Genomic DNA, 15528 nt, shown 5'->3' on the forward strand with positions numbered 1-15528 from the left:
TATCGAGAAATCGACATCTCTTTTTTTCGATAAATTGCAATCGTCATTTTCGTCATCGGTATGGTGTACGTTTGAATGTAATTTGTTTTGGGACTAACAAACAGTGGCACGTACCAAGAGTACTGTTATTCACCGCGGCACAAAAAAAAACCAATTACGTCAATAAATTAATGCGCAACAAATGAAATAGAGGTATACGAGTTTTGAAAAATAATGCAGTACTCGATGGTAAACCGTGACAATAAACACGCGTAATTGATGAAAAAACTATAATTAATGGCTCGGTACGAGTGAAAAGATTCACTCATATGTTTAAATACGCTAGCGGGATCGTACCTATACGTGAAACACTAACCTTTCACCATATAATATTGCGTGCTTGAGCGTATTGCCCTTGAAAGAAAAATCGATATCGCGTTACGCACATTGATCGCATACATACGTACGTGTACACGCGATATAACACACGCAAAACATAAATCTGTGCGCTGTGAGAGAGAGTAAGTTGACAGACTCGCGATCTCCCTTTCAGTTTACTCCACTTGGTTGTAGGCATCGGTTCGTTTTTACGTTGCGTTTGGGCATGAGGTAAGGGAAAAGGTGCCGAAACAAGTGAGAAGAACAATCGAATAATGCCCATACCGATCGCCTATCTCACCAGAAAAGAGTCGATTTCTTCCTGCCACAGACTCCACAGGTGGGTGTGTTATTATTTAGGTTTTTTTTTTTCTCTTCAATTACTCGCTCTGACCAATCATTGTAACAAGTTTTTTTTTTTTTTTTTTTTTTTTTCCACCGATTGTACTTTACGTAACAAACCTGTTGAAAAAGAAACACTTGTTGATTACATTTTAGTATCGCCGTTCCTTTATGGCAATTTTTTTTTTTTTTCTTCTTTTTTTAATTAAAAATTCTTACCAATGTTATTGCTACTGTTGTTGTTGAACAGTTACTACAAAATTGTTTATTTTTCTTTACTTTCAGTACACAACTTAGCGATGAGGATAACAAAATCATTTACGGAAAGTGCAATAATTTTTGGGGCCACGGGCACAACTATACTGGTGATTTCTCGTTTTATTTATGGAAAATAAAATAAATTGTTACGCTTTTTAAAATTTTTTAAATAATAGAAAAAAACAAACATGATTATTGAATTTTAGAGATGAAAATATAATTTATAATTCAAGTGATTTGTTTTCCGGCAGTTGAAGTAACAGTTCGAGGTCCCGTCGATCCAAGAACAGGAATGGTCATGAATATTTCGGACTTGAAGGTTTACATGAAGAAAGTTCTCATGGACCAGCTGGACCACAAAAACTTGGACAAAGATGTTCCGTATTTTAAAAATGTTGTATCCACTACAGAAAATGTTGCCATATATATTTTCGACGAAATTAAAAAACTGCTGCCAAAACCTGAATTACTGTATGAAATCAAGATTTATGAAACGGATAATAACATCGTCATTTACAAAGGAGAGAAACAATAATTTTTTAAGTATGATCATTTAAAAAAACTTGTTCTTTTTTTTTTATTTTTTTTTATTTTACAAAACTCTTAACCGATTAATCAAAATAACTATAGCGATAAGAATTTATAGTATAATATAGAGTAAAACTTTGTGTCTAAAAGTTTTTCGAAATATTCATGGAGACTTGCGTCACATTAAAAAATTACTATAAAACTATTTTCAAACTGCATTTGTCTCATTTATTAAAATGGCTTATTCTGAGGGTAATAAATTATTGCACAAATAAAATATGGTATACTCGTATTGTACGAGCAAAATAATCATGCGAGTTCTATTTTAACTTATAAAATGTTTTGTGAAAAAAATTAGCTTATAATGTTACTAAAATTGTGAAATAAGAAAAAATTTTTGTAAAAACAGTTTTTTTTTATAATTGCCTCTTTATTAATTTTTTTTCCATAAAATAACACATTAAACACAAGAAACACATACTAAAAATATTTACGGTATAAATTTTGAATGAATGATAAATATTATCTAAAATTAAAAAACACACCTCTAAAATACAGAATCGGCCTGTACATACCCTTGTTACAGCACAAACTAATACAACGAAATTCAATAACTTATATAAAGAATTATAGAAAACGAATTTTGTCAAACCGACAACGCGATTATAATAATTGTGATTATTTAATGCATCAACTATTGGTTACATCGTGAATTACGATTATCCTCTAATCAATTTTTCTTAACTATCGTCCATCTGGACTTCTCTTTTTATTGGCTGTGTTTAAACTTTACACTTCCTTAAAAATCTCTATTTTTATATTTATCGACAAATATTACGTTATACATTGAGCACAGCTTATGTACTGTTATATGAAATAAGTTAACTGCTTCTAATTTGACATAGTGTACAAGTATTAATTAGATTAATACATTTGGTATCTAAGTTTAAAATTTTTTTTCTCTTTTATGCAGTCATTCATTTTCTGCTATTATTGTATTATGTATAAATAATATACTCGCAAGTAATTACCGTATGATCTTCCAGATTAATGTACTTACGTTTCTTTTGTCTCTTTGATACATAATTGAAAATCTATTCAGTCTCGGTTTTGCAATCCTCTATTAATACTTTTTAGAATATTAATTAATCTTCAGCCTTCCTATTATTATGATTATTAATAACTATAGTATTATTGAGTTGAAATTAAAAAACAAAGTTATATGTTTGTGTTTGTGTCGACTTTGATGTAACATTTTAATGTAACATAGGGAATACCAAGCTCAAAGTCATCTCTTGGCCAATATTTGAGCACTGGAGATTGCTGGGGCCTCTCCTCTTTAACCGAAAAGTAAGCAAATAAAACGGCAGCTGTATAACTAGCGATAAAAATAAAGAGGTGCCACAAAGCATGAAGGTAGGGAAAATTCAAGTTTAGCCAAGTATCGCAAAATAATCTATCATTCAGCCAGCATGTGACTGCAAGAAGCCAAACTGCTCCACAGCGAAGTCCCAATCTATACACTCTTCCAGACGTTGTTCTGCAAAAAAAATTATACTTTGTGAAAACTGGCTCTTAAAGACCACAATGTTCTGTAGAAAAAACTATTTTTAGGTATTAATAATTTTTAGCAAGCCAGGTACTATTGAATAAATTAAAATTTAAGCAATCATTTTTGTACAAAAATGTAATTTATTCACTATATTAGTCATTACACACGAAGACGTACCTCTTCAGCTCAAGAATCATAAACCAGATGGCTGGTATTCCAAGGGTCATCAATGCAAATGCATTTACAGCTGGATGAAATGTGGCCAATACAGTAGCCAATAGAGTTGGTAGTATCACAAAAAGAGAAAATCTTTTCCGATTATTTTTAGCTACAGTAGGAAAATACCTTCTCGGTAAAAACAGACAAAAACCTGCCATATAAACCCACAAAATGGTTAATTCATCTAGAAGTTGTCCTAGAAACAGTATTATATTAACTCATCTTGACGCCATTAATATTAATTAACATCATGTAAATTGATTATCGATTGATTCTTACCAACTAATGACAGAGTAGCATGAAAATATGCACTACTAGCACCAACAAGCATCAACAGAAACCATATTAGATGTATTCCAGGATTTACAAATCTACCATAGTCTCTAAATAGGTGCATCAATACTGGTGGAAGTAGAAGAAATACAACGTTGCTTAGCTGAATAAGGTAAAATTCCTTTATTACCTCGAAATCAGTTATTCTAATTGTATAAAATATGCATTTACATGTTTTATGTTTTTATTATCAAATTGCATTATTACATGATACAGTTTTACTTATGCAAAAGTATGCAGTACATAATACTGCCTCGTTATTGTCTCTTATGACTATTTTAAATAATAAAAATATGAATAATTATTTGTTGTAAAATATATAGTTTACTAAACAAACTGTTGTTGTAAAAAAATTAGGTGAATAAAAAACTTATTTGCTTTTTTTTTCATCACAGAAAAGGTACACTTTAAAAAGACGTTTAATAACTCCCTTTAATAGTTGGCTAAAAATAGACAAAAATCAATAAACCTTGTGCGTTTTGTTGGAAAAAATTAAATTACACCTGTTTAAAAAAGGACAAGATTAAAAGGCAGTGTTAAAAATAATACCTATGTACATAATAGTACCTCTAGAAAAAACGATCTAAGCAGAAATCGAAAAAAACCAAATGATAACCGATATTACAAGTATAATGTATTTAAGTACAGGTACTCACGGTATTCATGAACTCAGCAATGCTGGGCGAAATGCTGTAATTGCCCTCACACCAATCAACGGGGGAGCTGCCCGGCTCAAAGGGCTTCCACATATTTGCCTTTGTTACAATATCACTCCTTGACTCCTTTGTTACTGTTGCCGCGCTTGGGGATTCAATGATCCCCAGCAACAACAACTGCAGTAATTGAAGCACAAAAGTAGCACTTAATAAAGTCTCCAATAAGTAGTGTTGACAAATTAGATATCTTCTAAAAAAATAAGTGTTTATTGCGATGTTTTCAGATATTTATGTATATTAAAATTTGCTCTTTCATATTAACTTGAATCTAAGAAATCTGTTTTATGTGCCATAGTGTAAAAAACATTGTGTAACTGATACATTTTTTTTTTTTATATGTATACTGTACATGAAGCTTCGAGTTAAAAAATGATACTTTAATGCAGATAAAATCAAAGAATTACAATTTTTATTGTTATTTTGTATTTCACAGGTGCATGAGTAATATCATGTACGTTATAGCTATATGCATCAAGCAGCTGTCAATTTATGAACTCGATAACACGACATGATTACATGCATGCAACTTAACCACTGCATCAATTTCAATCAAACAAGAATATTTTTGTATTCTTTTTTATTAGTTTGTACTTAAGTATGAATTTTTTTTAATCTAACGTTTTATTCGGAGGTTATGTCACTTTGGAACAGATTTATTAACGATATGAAAGAGCTATTTTTTGTCTCCACGTCTACTTATCTAAAAATATCGCTATGAACATTTATTATTTAAACTATCGACATTTCGAGCTAATTTGTTTAATCTTTAAGTATATAAGTACCTAAATCACGTCACTTTGCACAAGGTATCGAATTTTATTGACAGTTTTTCTCTTTTGCCTAATGATCTGTCGTCCTATCGAGTTCAGCTCATCAAGTTAGGCACTCTTAAGTTTTAGCAAGTCATCAACTTAGCAGTTTTTATACATCAATGCTAAACATACGATATACTTTGGTATATATACTACGCAAATTGAACGACGACTTGACAATGTAACTGACAACTGTATGCGTATAAGAAAGTTAGCTAAAAACAAAACCACGAACTGAAAACAAAGCGAATAAGTATCATTTCTTTCTCAGCTCTGCTCAGCTGTCAGTATGTCTGCTATACCCAATTATATTATATAGTATATACACATGTATACATGTATGGGGGAATGCGGGGGTGTATTTGGCAGCTGATGTGCTTTAAGTAAATTTTAATTAAAGGCTGTGCAACTGTCTCTGTTTAACCAATAACCAACAACCCTTTCCTCCACATGTGTGCAAGAGAGACAAATAATCCACACACGGCTGCCTCTCATTTCTCATTGTCAGTGCCATCTAGCGTTGTGATTTTCGGAATCTATTCATCTAGGGGAAATCGTCTTCAGAAAAAACCCTAGATTTTAGTGCTATATATAGTCCATCTAGGGTTTTCCGCCAGGTGGAAATCACTACAGGCCGGAACAGTACTGATCGGTACTGATCTAGAGGTACTGGTCCTGCTGTACCGACGGTTAACTGACTTACCCATCAAAGGTATCCTTCCCAAACGTTGACCGTCGGTACCCCAGGTTTCTCTCAATCCAACGCCATCTAACGTTGCAATTTTGGAATTACTCCAAAAACATATAGTTATATATATATACATTGTAAATACCTGCGCAACGAATTAGCTATCCATCGGTACGGCAGGGCGCGCTTTTCTAGTTCAGTACCGGCAGTACGATCTCTGTGTGATTTCTATCTAGCGGAAAACCCTAGGTCGAATATATATAGCACTAAAATCTAGGGTTTTTTTCAAGACGATTTTAGAATCTATCCGCAGTTCGCACGCATACAAAAACACACACATCGCTACTTGGCTGGATATCCTTAATTTCCCAATTAAGTCCCGAATTCGCAAAAATGGCGGAGCCAATCTGTGACTTTCGTGGACACTTTAGTCACGCTCATACACAGACACACACTCTATACAAAGGTTTTTCACCATAGTTGCTTTAACGACGTCAAGTTGGTCAGCCTTATCAATCTAACCAATCGGCATTCAGCTTAGCCGTTTGAATTTCAAAAACACCATCACAGCCGAGTGCAGTGCAGCAGTAGTACATGAACATGAAGGACGGGTGAAAGAGAGAGGGCCGTTGACGGTTACTTCTCTTCAAATCGCCTCTTCAAAAGCATGATAAACGTGCTTCGCTTTAGCTTCACCTGCAAGAGTGTCCTATTATTTTTTGGTGCGGTAGTTTAATCAACGTGTTAAAATAAGTATGTATATTTAAAAACAAAGAATTCGAGTGCTGTTGAATTTAGATTGCTTCGTTGTGTTGCCGTAATTTAGTACTGCAATCCATTCTGGGCTCGCATGCAGGGTAACCACTTGTATGCTCAGTGACCGGTAAGTTTGCAGCATCTTATTCGAGATGTAGGTACTAAATTATGAATAAGTATCAATGAATTCTTTTAACTTGCCTCTATAGTAGTATATCTTTTCGCGGTTTGTGAAATTATACGCACGCATACGTGCAGTTATGGTACCCCATTGTGTTGATTTGCTAATTTTGATAGTTGTGCAATTAAAAAATGATTTTATTAATCACTTGAGCCTATCGGGTAAATGGTGACTGCTTACCTATCTAACAAAACCATCGATTTTCTCATTTTCTTTTTATTGCTAATTTATGTGACAGTTTCTGAGATTTGTTGAAATAATACTTGTCTGTGCATACAAAGTGTACCTATTATAGAGTGCTGAAAATTTTTTCTACTAATTATAAAATTATTACCTTTAGTATATGCAAACTATTAATTTTACATCCTGTAAGTACATAAAAAAAAAAAAAAAAAAAAAAAAAAAAATTTCGTATTTTCATTTCAGATTATGCTGATTATTTAGCGACCAAAGCTAAACTGGAAGGAAATAACCGCAATAGCCTAGCCAATATTTATATAAAATTCCTGTTAGATCTATTGAATTTTTCCTAAATAATTAAAAGCACCATGGATAACCTTGATGCACCACAATGGGCAGATTTTATTGCTCCAAGTCCACAGGTGACTCAGGATGACTTTTTTTTGCGCCAGCATGAAGCACACGAGTACAGATGTAAATCTGACTTGGCAGATTTCGATCAATCCCCAAATCATTCTGTAAAATCTAACTTGAGCAAGCATGCGCTGAATGAATCTTGTGTCAACGATACAATATTTGAAAAGACTCCAAAGCAAGTAAAAAGTAATAAGGGTAGAACTTCCAGCTGCAGGAAGAGTAGAGTCAAAGAGGTAACACGTGAGGATGCATTGACCGAGGCTATGAAAAACTTGCAACTGTCCATGCAAAAGTGTAAAGGTGATAAGTCTATGAACAAGTCGTGCCTCATGGATTCACCTACTACGTTTAAAACACCACAAAGAGTGACAAGATCCATGTGTGCATCGATGAACACGCCCAAGCATGACTTGGATGAGTCTCACTATGTTTCATTTGAGCAGGACAAGTTGGAGGACGAGCATGAACATGACGGTATTGACAAAAATGAGGAAAATGTACATACTGAGGGCTGTAATCATGTTGAGGTAAATATTCGACTGGATGATGAATGTGAGCCCATTGACGAAAAAGAGAGAAAAACATTGGAGCAAGATCAAGATAGCTCAACAAATGAGCAGACATCTCAAATAAAACTTGAAGTTTCCGAAACTAGCTTGGAGCCAGATACTTCTGATGAAAAAGTGGAACCGGAACCAGAACGAGAAATCAAAGTAGATGATGCAGTCCAGGATAATCAAAGCAAGCACCTTCCAAAAAGCAAAATTGTCACGTCCTTTGATCCGTTCCCTGCCTCTAAAAGTAATGATTCAAAGAAAAAAATTGCAACATTAACTGGTAATGCATGGCACAGACAAGTTAAACGTCATGTAAGTCTCACGAATCAACGGCGGCTGAGCATGAGCAAAAATTTAGCCACAAGTAAGTACGTGAGCATGGCTGAAGCCGTTACCAAGTTTCAGCGAACAACGCCGCAACGATTCCACTCTGTAAATGTAAAAAGCACAAAAGCCGAATTATTAAAAAAGCAATCGCTAAAATTGACAAGAGCAACATCACCGGCTTTGATGTGCAAAGCGAGGACCAGACCTGTGACAGCAATGAGCAGAGAAGAACGAGAGAAATTAGAGTTAGAGAAAATTCGTCAGAATCAGATTAAAGCCAATCCAGTTCGTAAGGATATCTTAAAAAAGCCAGCTCCTCTGAAAAAAGTGGAAAAGAAGTTAGTCACTTATCCAGAGCCTTTCCATTTGACTCAGACTAGGAAAGATCAGCCTCCAGATTTTAAACTAAATCAGACTCAAGAATTCAAGAGAGCTCGTAGAGTACCGGCAAAAACGGTTCCAACTATCGTCTCTACTAAGGAAAAAAGCGTTGTAATTAAGGTAAATAATTTCGTAACTTTTATCTTTCTTATGTTATAGCGCTTGTATTTTTCTGTAAAAATACTTAAATATTACAAAACAACTACTATATGTATGTATGTATATATAGTTTTTTTTATGTGTATTTATTTACGTTATCAATAATTTTTTTAAAACTGTTTGTAGGAAGAGGAAGTGTTATACTTTGGTATTCCATTAGACCCAGTCAACATGAAAAAAAAGACCACAAAAATAATGCCATTTAGCTTTGAAGCGCGCAATCGGGAATTGCAAGCAAAAAAGAAAGAGAAGTTGCAAAAGCTCAAAGAGTCGGAGCAACAGAAAAACAAATCCGAATTTCACGCCCGTCCTGTACCAACGGCAGTCAAAACCCCATGCAGAAATCTATCGGCTCCAAAAGCTGCATCAGCAAATAAAGCCAAAAAAATAACCATCGCCCGTACGTTGAGCTTTGATGATAGAAATAGGGAGATGCAAAAGAAAAAAGAGGAAAGAATAAAACAGATGATGGAGGAAGAAAAAAAACTCCGAACTTTTAAGGCTCAGAAAGTTCCAGAATTTAAGCCTGTATTGGTAAGAGGAAGATCTAAAGATAGTTTGCATAAAAAATCGAATGAAAACTTGGTAACCAAGCCTCAGAATGAAATTTATAAATCAAAAGTAGATAACGTGCCGAAGAAAGAGAATTTTACGACTGTACTGACAAATAACATACCGGTAACGAAAAAAACCTACGCAAATTCGATGAAAAATCTTATCAAGAAGACGATTCCATTCGTAGCGCCTAAGAAAGTGAGTCCATCATCAACTGCCACTGAAAATCAAGAAAATAAAAATAATGGCCCAGTTCCAAAGATTTTGGAGCCCAAATGTAAGCTTTCTCAAAAATCCGTTTCTGTTTTAACAGAACTCAACACAGACAAACGAGCTAAACAGCGAAAAGATTTCGAGGAGCAGATGAAAAAAAAAGAAGCCGAAGAAGCTGAACTTAAAAAAGAAGAGGAACGAGAAAAATTAGAAAGAGAAAAAGCTGAGAACATTGAATTGAGAAAAAAAATGGAAGTCAAAGCTAGACCGATGCCCGTTTTCAAGCCACCAAGCATTATTAAATCAAATAAACCATTGACAGAAGCTCAAAGTCCACATTGGGCTAAACCAAAAGCAAGTTCATCGATCGATTGACAATGAGAGGTTTTTCTCAAATTTAAAAAAAAAATTATTTTACTAACTTGCTCATTAAGTAAGATACTTTTATGTTATTTAACGTATTAAATGTTAGTAATATAACGTTGTTTTCAAAGCTCCATTTTTTAATTCGTTTCTAAAATATAATTAACTATAACTATAAAAGTGTATTATTGGAAAAATATTGAAGTGTATGAGTATTTTACTTGAGTGCATGGAGAATTTTGTCATTGTAAGGAAAGGAGACTAAAATTTTTTAGTAAATATGAATTGTTTAATAAAGAATTTTTTTATAACACGATTTCATCAGCTCCAACCAATGCAACTTTTTAAATGCATATGGCTGAAAATTTTTTATGAGAGTTCATTCCGTTGTCTCATAAACAAGATATACATATAGGTTCTTTTTTATTATTTCCTTTTTTTTTTCATTTTTTTTTTTTTTTTTTTTTTTTTTTTCAACAATTAAGACTTAAAAACAAACGCTTTGTATCAGTGGTCGACTCTAAGTCCATTAGCAAAAGATAAGAGCAAGAGATTAAAATTATACAAATTTCACGATAATAGAAACATGCCTAAAATCAAATACAACGCAAACATTCGCATTCGCATTTCATGATACTGATTAATTTTACCAAGAAGCAGTTCATTAAGAAAACAGAAAAAAAATTGTCGCCCATAGCAAAAAAACCGTAATCCAATTATTTTTTTACTTTGTCTTTCTGATAAATTATTAAATAGAAGAAAATTCTATGAAATAGTCTCGCCCGCATTATTTTTAGTTATTGTAGGTCGCTCTATAGGCCGTAGTTTATAAGCCAACTCGCTAAGCGTATTGCAGCGTGATACAAAAAAACGTACGTTTTGACTAATCGAGGGGCTGCTTTAGCCAAATATCAACTAAAATACATACTGGTATGCTTGAAAAATTAGACCACAGTATGCAAAATTTACCAGGTGAATGAATTTATCTGGTGTAAATACTTTGAACTCGTATTTGATAACTATCATATAGGTACTATACACTTCTCTTTTTAAATAATCTTAACTATTTCCACCTTTTATCAAACATTCTTCATAACTAATATCTCAGTCACTTTCAACGATGATTGACGTGAAAATCTTAAAAATGCAAACGACAAAAACGGTATAAAGTCTTGATTTTTTTTTTTGTGTATAAATTCTAAAAACACGCAGTCAGGGGTATTTCGTGAATAAATATAATTATATAAAGAGATTTGTAAAATGCCACTAGCTGAACCATTAGAAATAGGGAACGAAGAAAAACGAGAATTCAGACTGGTAAAATTGAGTTAGCGGTTAGCCTTTGATAAAGTAGTAATTCGCCTTACTTTTGCGCGTGGACACGAGAACACGATGACGCGCTTTTTTAACATTTGTTTTTTTTTTCTTTCGTATTTACACGCCATTTATTAATTGTAGTTTATACTCGGCGAACGAGTATACAAAACTATCAAAGTTCTTTAAAAAGTGCTGATTTTGCATTTTTCAGTTTGTCCAAACGTCGTTGCAGATGTGAATTCGCTGTTTCTAATTCTTCAACACGACCCTGCGATTCCCGAACCTATAAAATATTTCAAAATATTTTTTGCAGAAACAGTAAGATAGCTTATTTTCAGACAATTCATTAGTGTCTCACCTCTCTTTGTAATTTTCTTTTTTCAACTTTCAATTCATCTTCAGCCTTTTCAGAAGCCTCGGCTGCAGATTTGTAACGTATTACTTGACTTTCCAATCTAGCAACAGTCGCTTGAAGAGTCGACATATCTTGCTCTGTCTTTTGTAATTTGAACTTGTAATCCGCCAACAACTTATTAGCTTCTCTCTGAGCGTCTTCTGAATCTGAAAAATCATGATAGAATTATACCAATGTGTATACTACAGAACAACGGATTACAACAAGCAATTTATTACCAAGCATAGAACCCAAAGATCGCTCTGGCCTCATACGATTCCTTGCCTCTTCCAGTTCTAGCCTAAGATGCCCAATTTCATCCTGTAGTTCTTTTTTTTCTGATGCAAACTTTCTCAGCCGAACATCTGTATAGAAGTGCATGACATAATTTTTGATTTCATAAAAACCTTTTTTACAGCAATACCAACAAAGCTTACAGACCTAAAGAACCTTCACCAGCGTTCTGTAATAACTCTGCAGCTTCTGTACTGACTAGCACTCTTTTTTTGCAAACAGGTCCGTTCAACTTCGGCGTTTCTTCATTTTCACTACCCTCATCTTCCACTATGACCAATCCATTTTCTTGTATAAGCGTGTCCCTTTCTAAAAGTTGCGCCCTACAAATATCTAAATCCTCTTTCAGTCTCTGACTAAGACGCTTTGCTTGATCTGCTTCGCGATTCTTTTCCCTGAGTTCGCGACGTAGCTGGGCAATAACTTCCTCTAATTCTTCTAGTTTATCTTTTAACAAGTCTACTTGGTATGCATAGGAAGACTTTTCATTATCTAATTGAGCATTTGCTATCATTGCTTTCCTAAATTTTTCTTCACATTCCTTGAGTTCCAACTGAAACATAAAAATATTGTTTTAAAAAACCACACACAACATATTTTACAATCTTACAGTATAACTTAAAAAAATATCATAATATAAATATATACCCTTAGGTCCCTGCCAAGACCTGCATCTTCTAAAGAATCCTCAGAAGATCTTCTACTTGACTGAAAATTGTTGGCATTTGCAAGTAGTCTAGAGGCACGTAAAGGGTCTGGTGTAACCCTCATTGCTCTGTTTGCATCTGCTATAATAAAAAAGTAATATTCTTTATTTCATTTGTAAGACAATCATTTTAAAAATTGTTAATTATCATACTTGTTATTTCATATGAAAAAAATACATACCTTTCACTTGATGAAAAATATATTTTATATTTGCTTTAAAATTATAATTTATACTTTCAAATCAATGATAAAAGTTTTTAATTACCTGTACACATATCAAAAACTCTATCTGCATTCTCTTCAGCTTCTTTCTGCTGCCGTTCCAATTCCCTCATTCGTATTTCTCTAGCTTCTGCTCTAGCTTGCCTTCGTGCAGCCAGTCTTGCCTCTGCCTGCAATCATGCAAAACAGTCTAGTAATTTAGCAATAAAACTTAATGTATAGATACTACAACACATAAAAAAATTAAAAAATCTAGTGCTTATTATATTAAATAAAATAAAAGAAACAAAAAAAAAACAACCCTTGATACAACTAAGATCAGAATACGAACATTATGACGAGATTAAAAGCAGTACCTCTTTAGCAATCTGATCAAGTGCTTGATCTTCAGCTGAATGCCTAGTAGCAGTGCGTCGCCTTCCTGCTACTGATGTCTCCATTGTGAGGCAATTTAATACGTACTGCTAATCTTAATTTTTTTTCTCCTCCTCCACCCCCACTCTAATCAACAACTACAAGACAAGCTTGTTTTTCTCATGAAGAAAAAGAATACACCTCAGTTTTGTCACACCATTGCAGAATGATAAGCTAGAGAAGGACAAACACAAACATAAAATGATGAAAGCTAAACCAATAGATTACCCAAATCAACAAATATAAATGATGCACGCAGGTGTATGAATATGGAAAGAAGAATGGGTAGTGAGTGGAATATGACAACAAAGCAGTTTAAATATATGATGCTAATAAAGCCTTGAATACATATTAGCACACAAAAACAAGTTTAATTTAATACTTTAAAAGAGCAGGTGATATTAAGTATATAAGTAGTACTTATTAAGTACAGAGAAAATAACGAAATTGGGTAACGTGTGGAAGAGAAAGAGAAAAATTTGAGTACTCAATTAAATAAATTACGGTACTTTTGGTAAAAGAGAGAGCGAGAAATAGATATGAGAGATAGCTGCAAAATTAGGAAAAAGGTAAAAAGTACATGACAGATGAGTATAGGCTGCTGACCATTAGCGACCAAATAAAAAAAAAAAGTGAATCACACACCAACGCACGGGTTAGCGTGTCAAGCTTCTGTCGTCCAATTGGTAAGTTTAGAAAAAAAAAAAAAGTTGAGAAAATCAAGGGTAATTAATATTAAAACACGATGAGAAATTGACAAATAAAACAGAGCTTGCGAGAAAAATTTTAATCTGATCGTTTCCACCTGTATATATACAGTAATATTTGCGATTATTGCATGAAAAAAAAAAAAAAAAAAAAAAAAAAATTAGAGAGATCATTGTAGCAGACTACGCGTGTCTCTATACATATATATGTACGCATATATATTTTAAGAGTCGAGCTACTCGATCGAATTTCGAATTAAGTAAATACATATTTTGTTGACTCCAAAATGCATGATAAGGCGTATTACAGAGAAATCGTGTGAAAGACTTATGACTTGGGAGGGGGGGGAGATAGGTAAAGGGTTTCGGGGGTAATGTAAAATATACGCGAGGTGAAGAAAAACACACACATAATATAGGTAAGTTTAGGTACATGTCTATACGCATAAAAAAATGTATGTATACGAATAGAACTAAAGAAGGAGTAAAGTTGTACACGCACAAGGGAATAATTTAATATAAGCGCATACTCACGAGGACAAGGTTATAAGGTGCCGTCGTCTACTCGTGTAGCGCCTTTTGCTCCAGCAGTTGAATTGAGTGGGTTGCGCGCGGGCGACCCGTAGGTAGGTAATTTTTCCTCTCTTCCTCCTCCTCTTCTGCTCCTTCACCGCCACCTTCTATATCTTCTTCCTCCTTCACCTCGCCGCCGCTGCACACCTATTTCATTTCCCTGTTCTCATACAGCAGCTATAACCGGTGACGACGACGACATGGACCATGGTTCGATTTGATTCCGAAACCAAGGTCTAGAGTCGAGAGTAATAAGTACTTCATACACCCATGTAACTAATGGGATGCTCACAAATTTTTTTTCTCAAGAATTCCAATTGGCTTGGCAGACGCCAGACACCGCGTTCAGTGTTTTTTTTTTTTTTCTTTTTTTTTACCTCTTAGACTCCAAACTCCGATTTGTCGCAAGCTGTCGCGCACGCACAATTATTTATAAAACACAACACACGCAACAACACAGGGAACGATCAAACTCACAAGCGTGAACAAGGCGTACCTACCTGTCGCCTGTCGCATGTCTGCTGTCTGGCTATAAGTACCTCTGGCGGCTCGACTGACTGTCCTGTCGCTACAAAATATACTTATATTATACCTATATGAGATTACATATATATACACTATAATATATAGGTATGGAAAAAGTTTATATAGGTACAGTGCGTAATAACAATTAATATAAACTTGGTACATACATTATCTCTTTTCTTCAAGACGACAATGTCTTTTTCTTTTTCATGAAAAACTACAATGTTAATATAATCGTCTTCGTTTACGTTGCATCGCGTACTTACTTTAATGTTATAACACCTTTTTTTCTTTTTAAGTGACATGTTTTTTCAGCGCTTTTTCTATTAAAAAATAAGCCCTCAAGACCTAACTACTTATATATGTATGTAGAATATAGAATATTGGTGGTATGTATATCCTCGACCCTATAATCAAAGTGATCAAATTAAATCGGAATCAAAGGATAAGTATACGGAAGTTGGAAAATTTTCTCGTAAA

At 33.9% G+C, this 15528-nt stretch overlaps 4 protein-coding genes across 8 annotated transcripts; 2 read left to right on the forward strand and 2 right to left on the reverse strand.

Annotated features, from left to right (window-relative positions):
- Positions 1-331: 331 nt before the first annotated feature.
- purple (6-pyruvoyl tetrahydrobiopterin synthase purple) lies at positions 332-1547 on the forward strand. Its single transcript, XM_014358307.2, has 3 exons — positions 332-697; positions 985-1064; positions 1209-1547. Exons 1-3 carry the CDS (start codon positions 633-635, stop codon positions 1490-1492), a joined length of 429 nt encoding a protein of 142 aa, XP_014213793.2. The 5' UTR covers positions 332-632; the 3' UTR covers positions 1493-1547.
- A 360-nt stretch (positions 1548-1907) lies between these two features.
- On the reverse strand, positions 1908-5399 carry bwa (alkaline ceramidase). Of its 3 annotated transcripts, none has more exons than XM_089589426.1 (5): positions 5088-5399; positions 4246-4422; positions 3536-3692; positions 3215-3452; positions 1908-3025 (listed from the first exon to the last, which is right to left on the reverse strand). In XM_089589426.1, the coding sequence occupies exons 2-5, from the start codon at positions 4336-4338 to the stop codon at positions 2704-2706; spliced, it is 810 nt and encodes a 269-aa protein (XP_089445552.1). In that variant the 5' UTR covers positions 4339-4422; positions 5088-5399; the 3' UTR covers positions 1908-2703. The 3 variants fall into 3 exon arrangements, with proteins under 3 accessions (XP_089445552.1, XP_014213767.1, XP_014213766.1); XM_014358281.2 differs by having other exon boundaries at positions 4246-4492; XM_014358280.2 differs by having other exon boundaries at positions 4246-4495.
- Positions 5400-6396: 997 nt separating this feature from the next.
- LOC106643239 (uncharacterized) lies at positions 6397-10210 on the forward strand. Its single transcript, XM_014358285.2, has 3 exons — positions 6397-6688; positions 7169-8724; positions 8890-10210. Exons 2-3 carry the CDS (start codon positions 7291-7293, stop codon positions 9904-9906), a joined length of 2451 nt encoding a protein of 816 aa, XP_014213771.2. The 5' UTR covers positions 6397-6688; positions 7169-7290; the 3' UTR covers positions 9907-10210.
- Positions 10188-15091, reverse strand: LOC106643180 (leucine-rich repeat flightless-interacting protein 2). 3 transcript variants are annotated; one of them, XM_023389463.2, is made up of 8 exons: positions 14485-15091; positions 13186-13417; positions 12873-12999; positions 12548-12687; positions 12047-12452; positions 11845-11970; positions 11570-11766; positions 10188-11494 (listed from the first exon to the last, which is right to left on the reverse strand). In XM_023389463.2, the coding sequence occupies exons 2-8, from the start codon at positions 13267-13269 to the stop codon at positions 11384-11386; spliced, it is 1191 nt and encodes a 396-aa protein (XP_023245231.1). In that variant the 5' UTR covers positions 13270-13417; positions 14485-15091; the 3' UTR covers positions 10188-11383. The 3 variants fall into 3 exon arrangements, with proteins under 3 accessions (XP_023245231.1, XP_023245230.1, XP_023245232.1); XM_023389462.2 differs by having other exon boundaries at positions 11570-11772; positions 14485-15090; XM_023389464.2 differs by lacking the exon at positions 13186-13417 and having other exon boundaries at positions 11570-11772; positions 14485-15090.
- Between the last annotated feature and the right edge of the window lie 437 nt (positions 15092-15528).

The sequence above is a fragment of the Copidosoma floridanum genome, unplaced genomic scaffold, assembly GCF_036245765.1.
Source record: "Copidosoma floridanum isolate Cflo_tuat_1 unplaced genomic scaffold, Cflo_Japanese_pri ptg000009l, whole genome shotgun sequence".
NCBI lineage: Eukaryota > Metazoa > Arthropoda > Insecta > Hymenoptera > Encyrtidae > Copidosoma > Copidosoma floridanum.

Coding starts and splice junctions, on each gene's coding strand:
- LOC106643239 (XM_014358285.2), top strand. CDS start 7,291: ATGGATAACCTTGATGCACCACAATGGGCAGATTTTATTGCTCCAAGT. Junction 8,725..8,889: donor AAAAAAGCGTTGTAATTAAG/GTAAATAATTTC, acceptor AACTGTTTGTAG/GAAGAGGAAGTGTTATACTT.
- purple (XM_014358307.2), top strand. CDS start 633: ATGCCCATACCGATCGCCTATCTCACCAGAAAAGAGTCGATTTCTTCC. Junction 698..984: donor TCCTGCCACAGACTCCACAG/GTGGGTGTGTTA, acceptor CTTTACTTTCAG/TACACAACTTAGCGATGAGG. Junction 1,065..1,208: donor CCACGGGCACAACTATACTG/GTGATTTCTCGT, acceptor GTTTTCCGGCAG/TTGAAGTAACAGTTCGAGGT.
- LOC106643180 (XM_023389462.2), bottom strand. CDS start 13,269: ATGGAGACATCAGTAGCAGGAAGGCGACGCACTGCTACTAGGCATTCA. Junction 12,688..12,872: donor AGTTTTTGATATGTGTACAG/GTAATTAAAAAC, acceptor TTTTTATTATAG/CAGATGCAAACAGAGCAATG. Junction 11,495..11,569: donor AAAGAAAATTACAAAGAGAG/GTGAGACACTAA, acceptor AATATTTTATAG/GTTCGGGAATCGCAGGGTCG.
- bwa (XM_089589426.1), bottom strand. CDS start 4,338: ATGTGGAAGCCCTTTGAGCCGGGCAGCTCCCCCGTTGATTGGTGTGAG. Junction 3,693..4,245: donor TTGCTGAGTTCATGAATACC/GTGAGTACCTGT, acceptor TACCTTATTCAG/CTAAGCAACGTTGTATTTCT. Junction 3,453..3,535: donor TGCTACTCTGTCATTAGTTG/GTAAGAATCAAT, acceptor TACTGTTTCTAG/GACAACTTCTAGATGAATTA.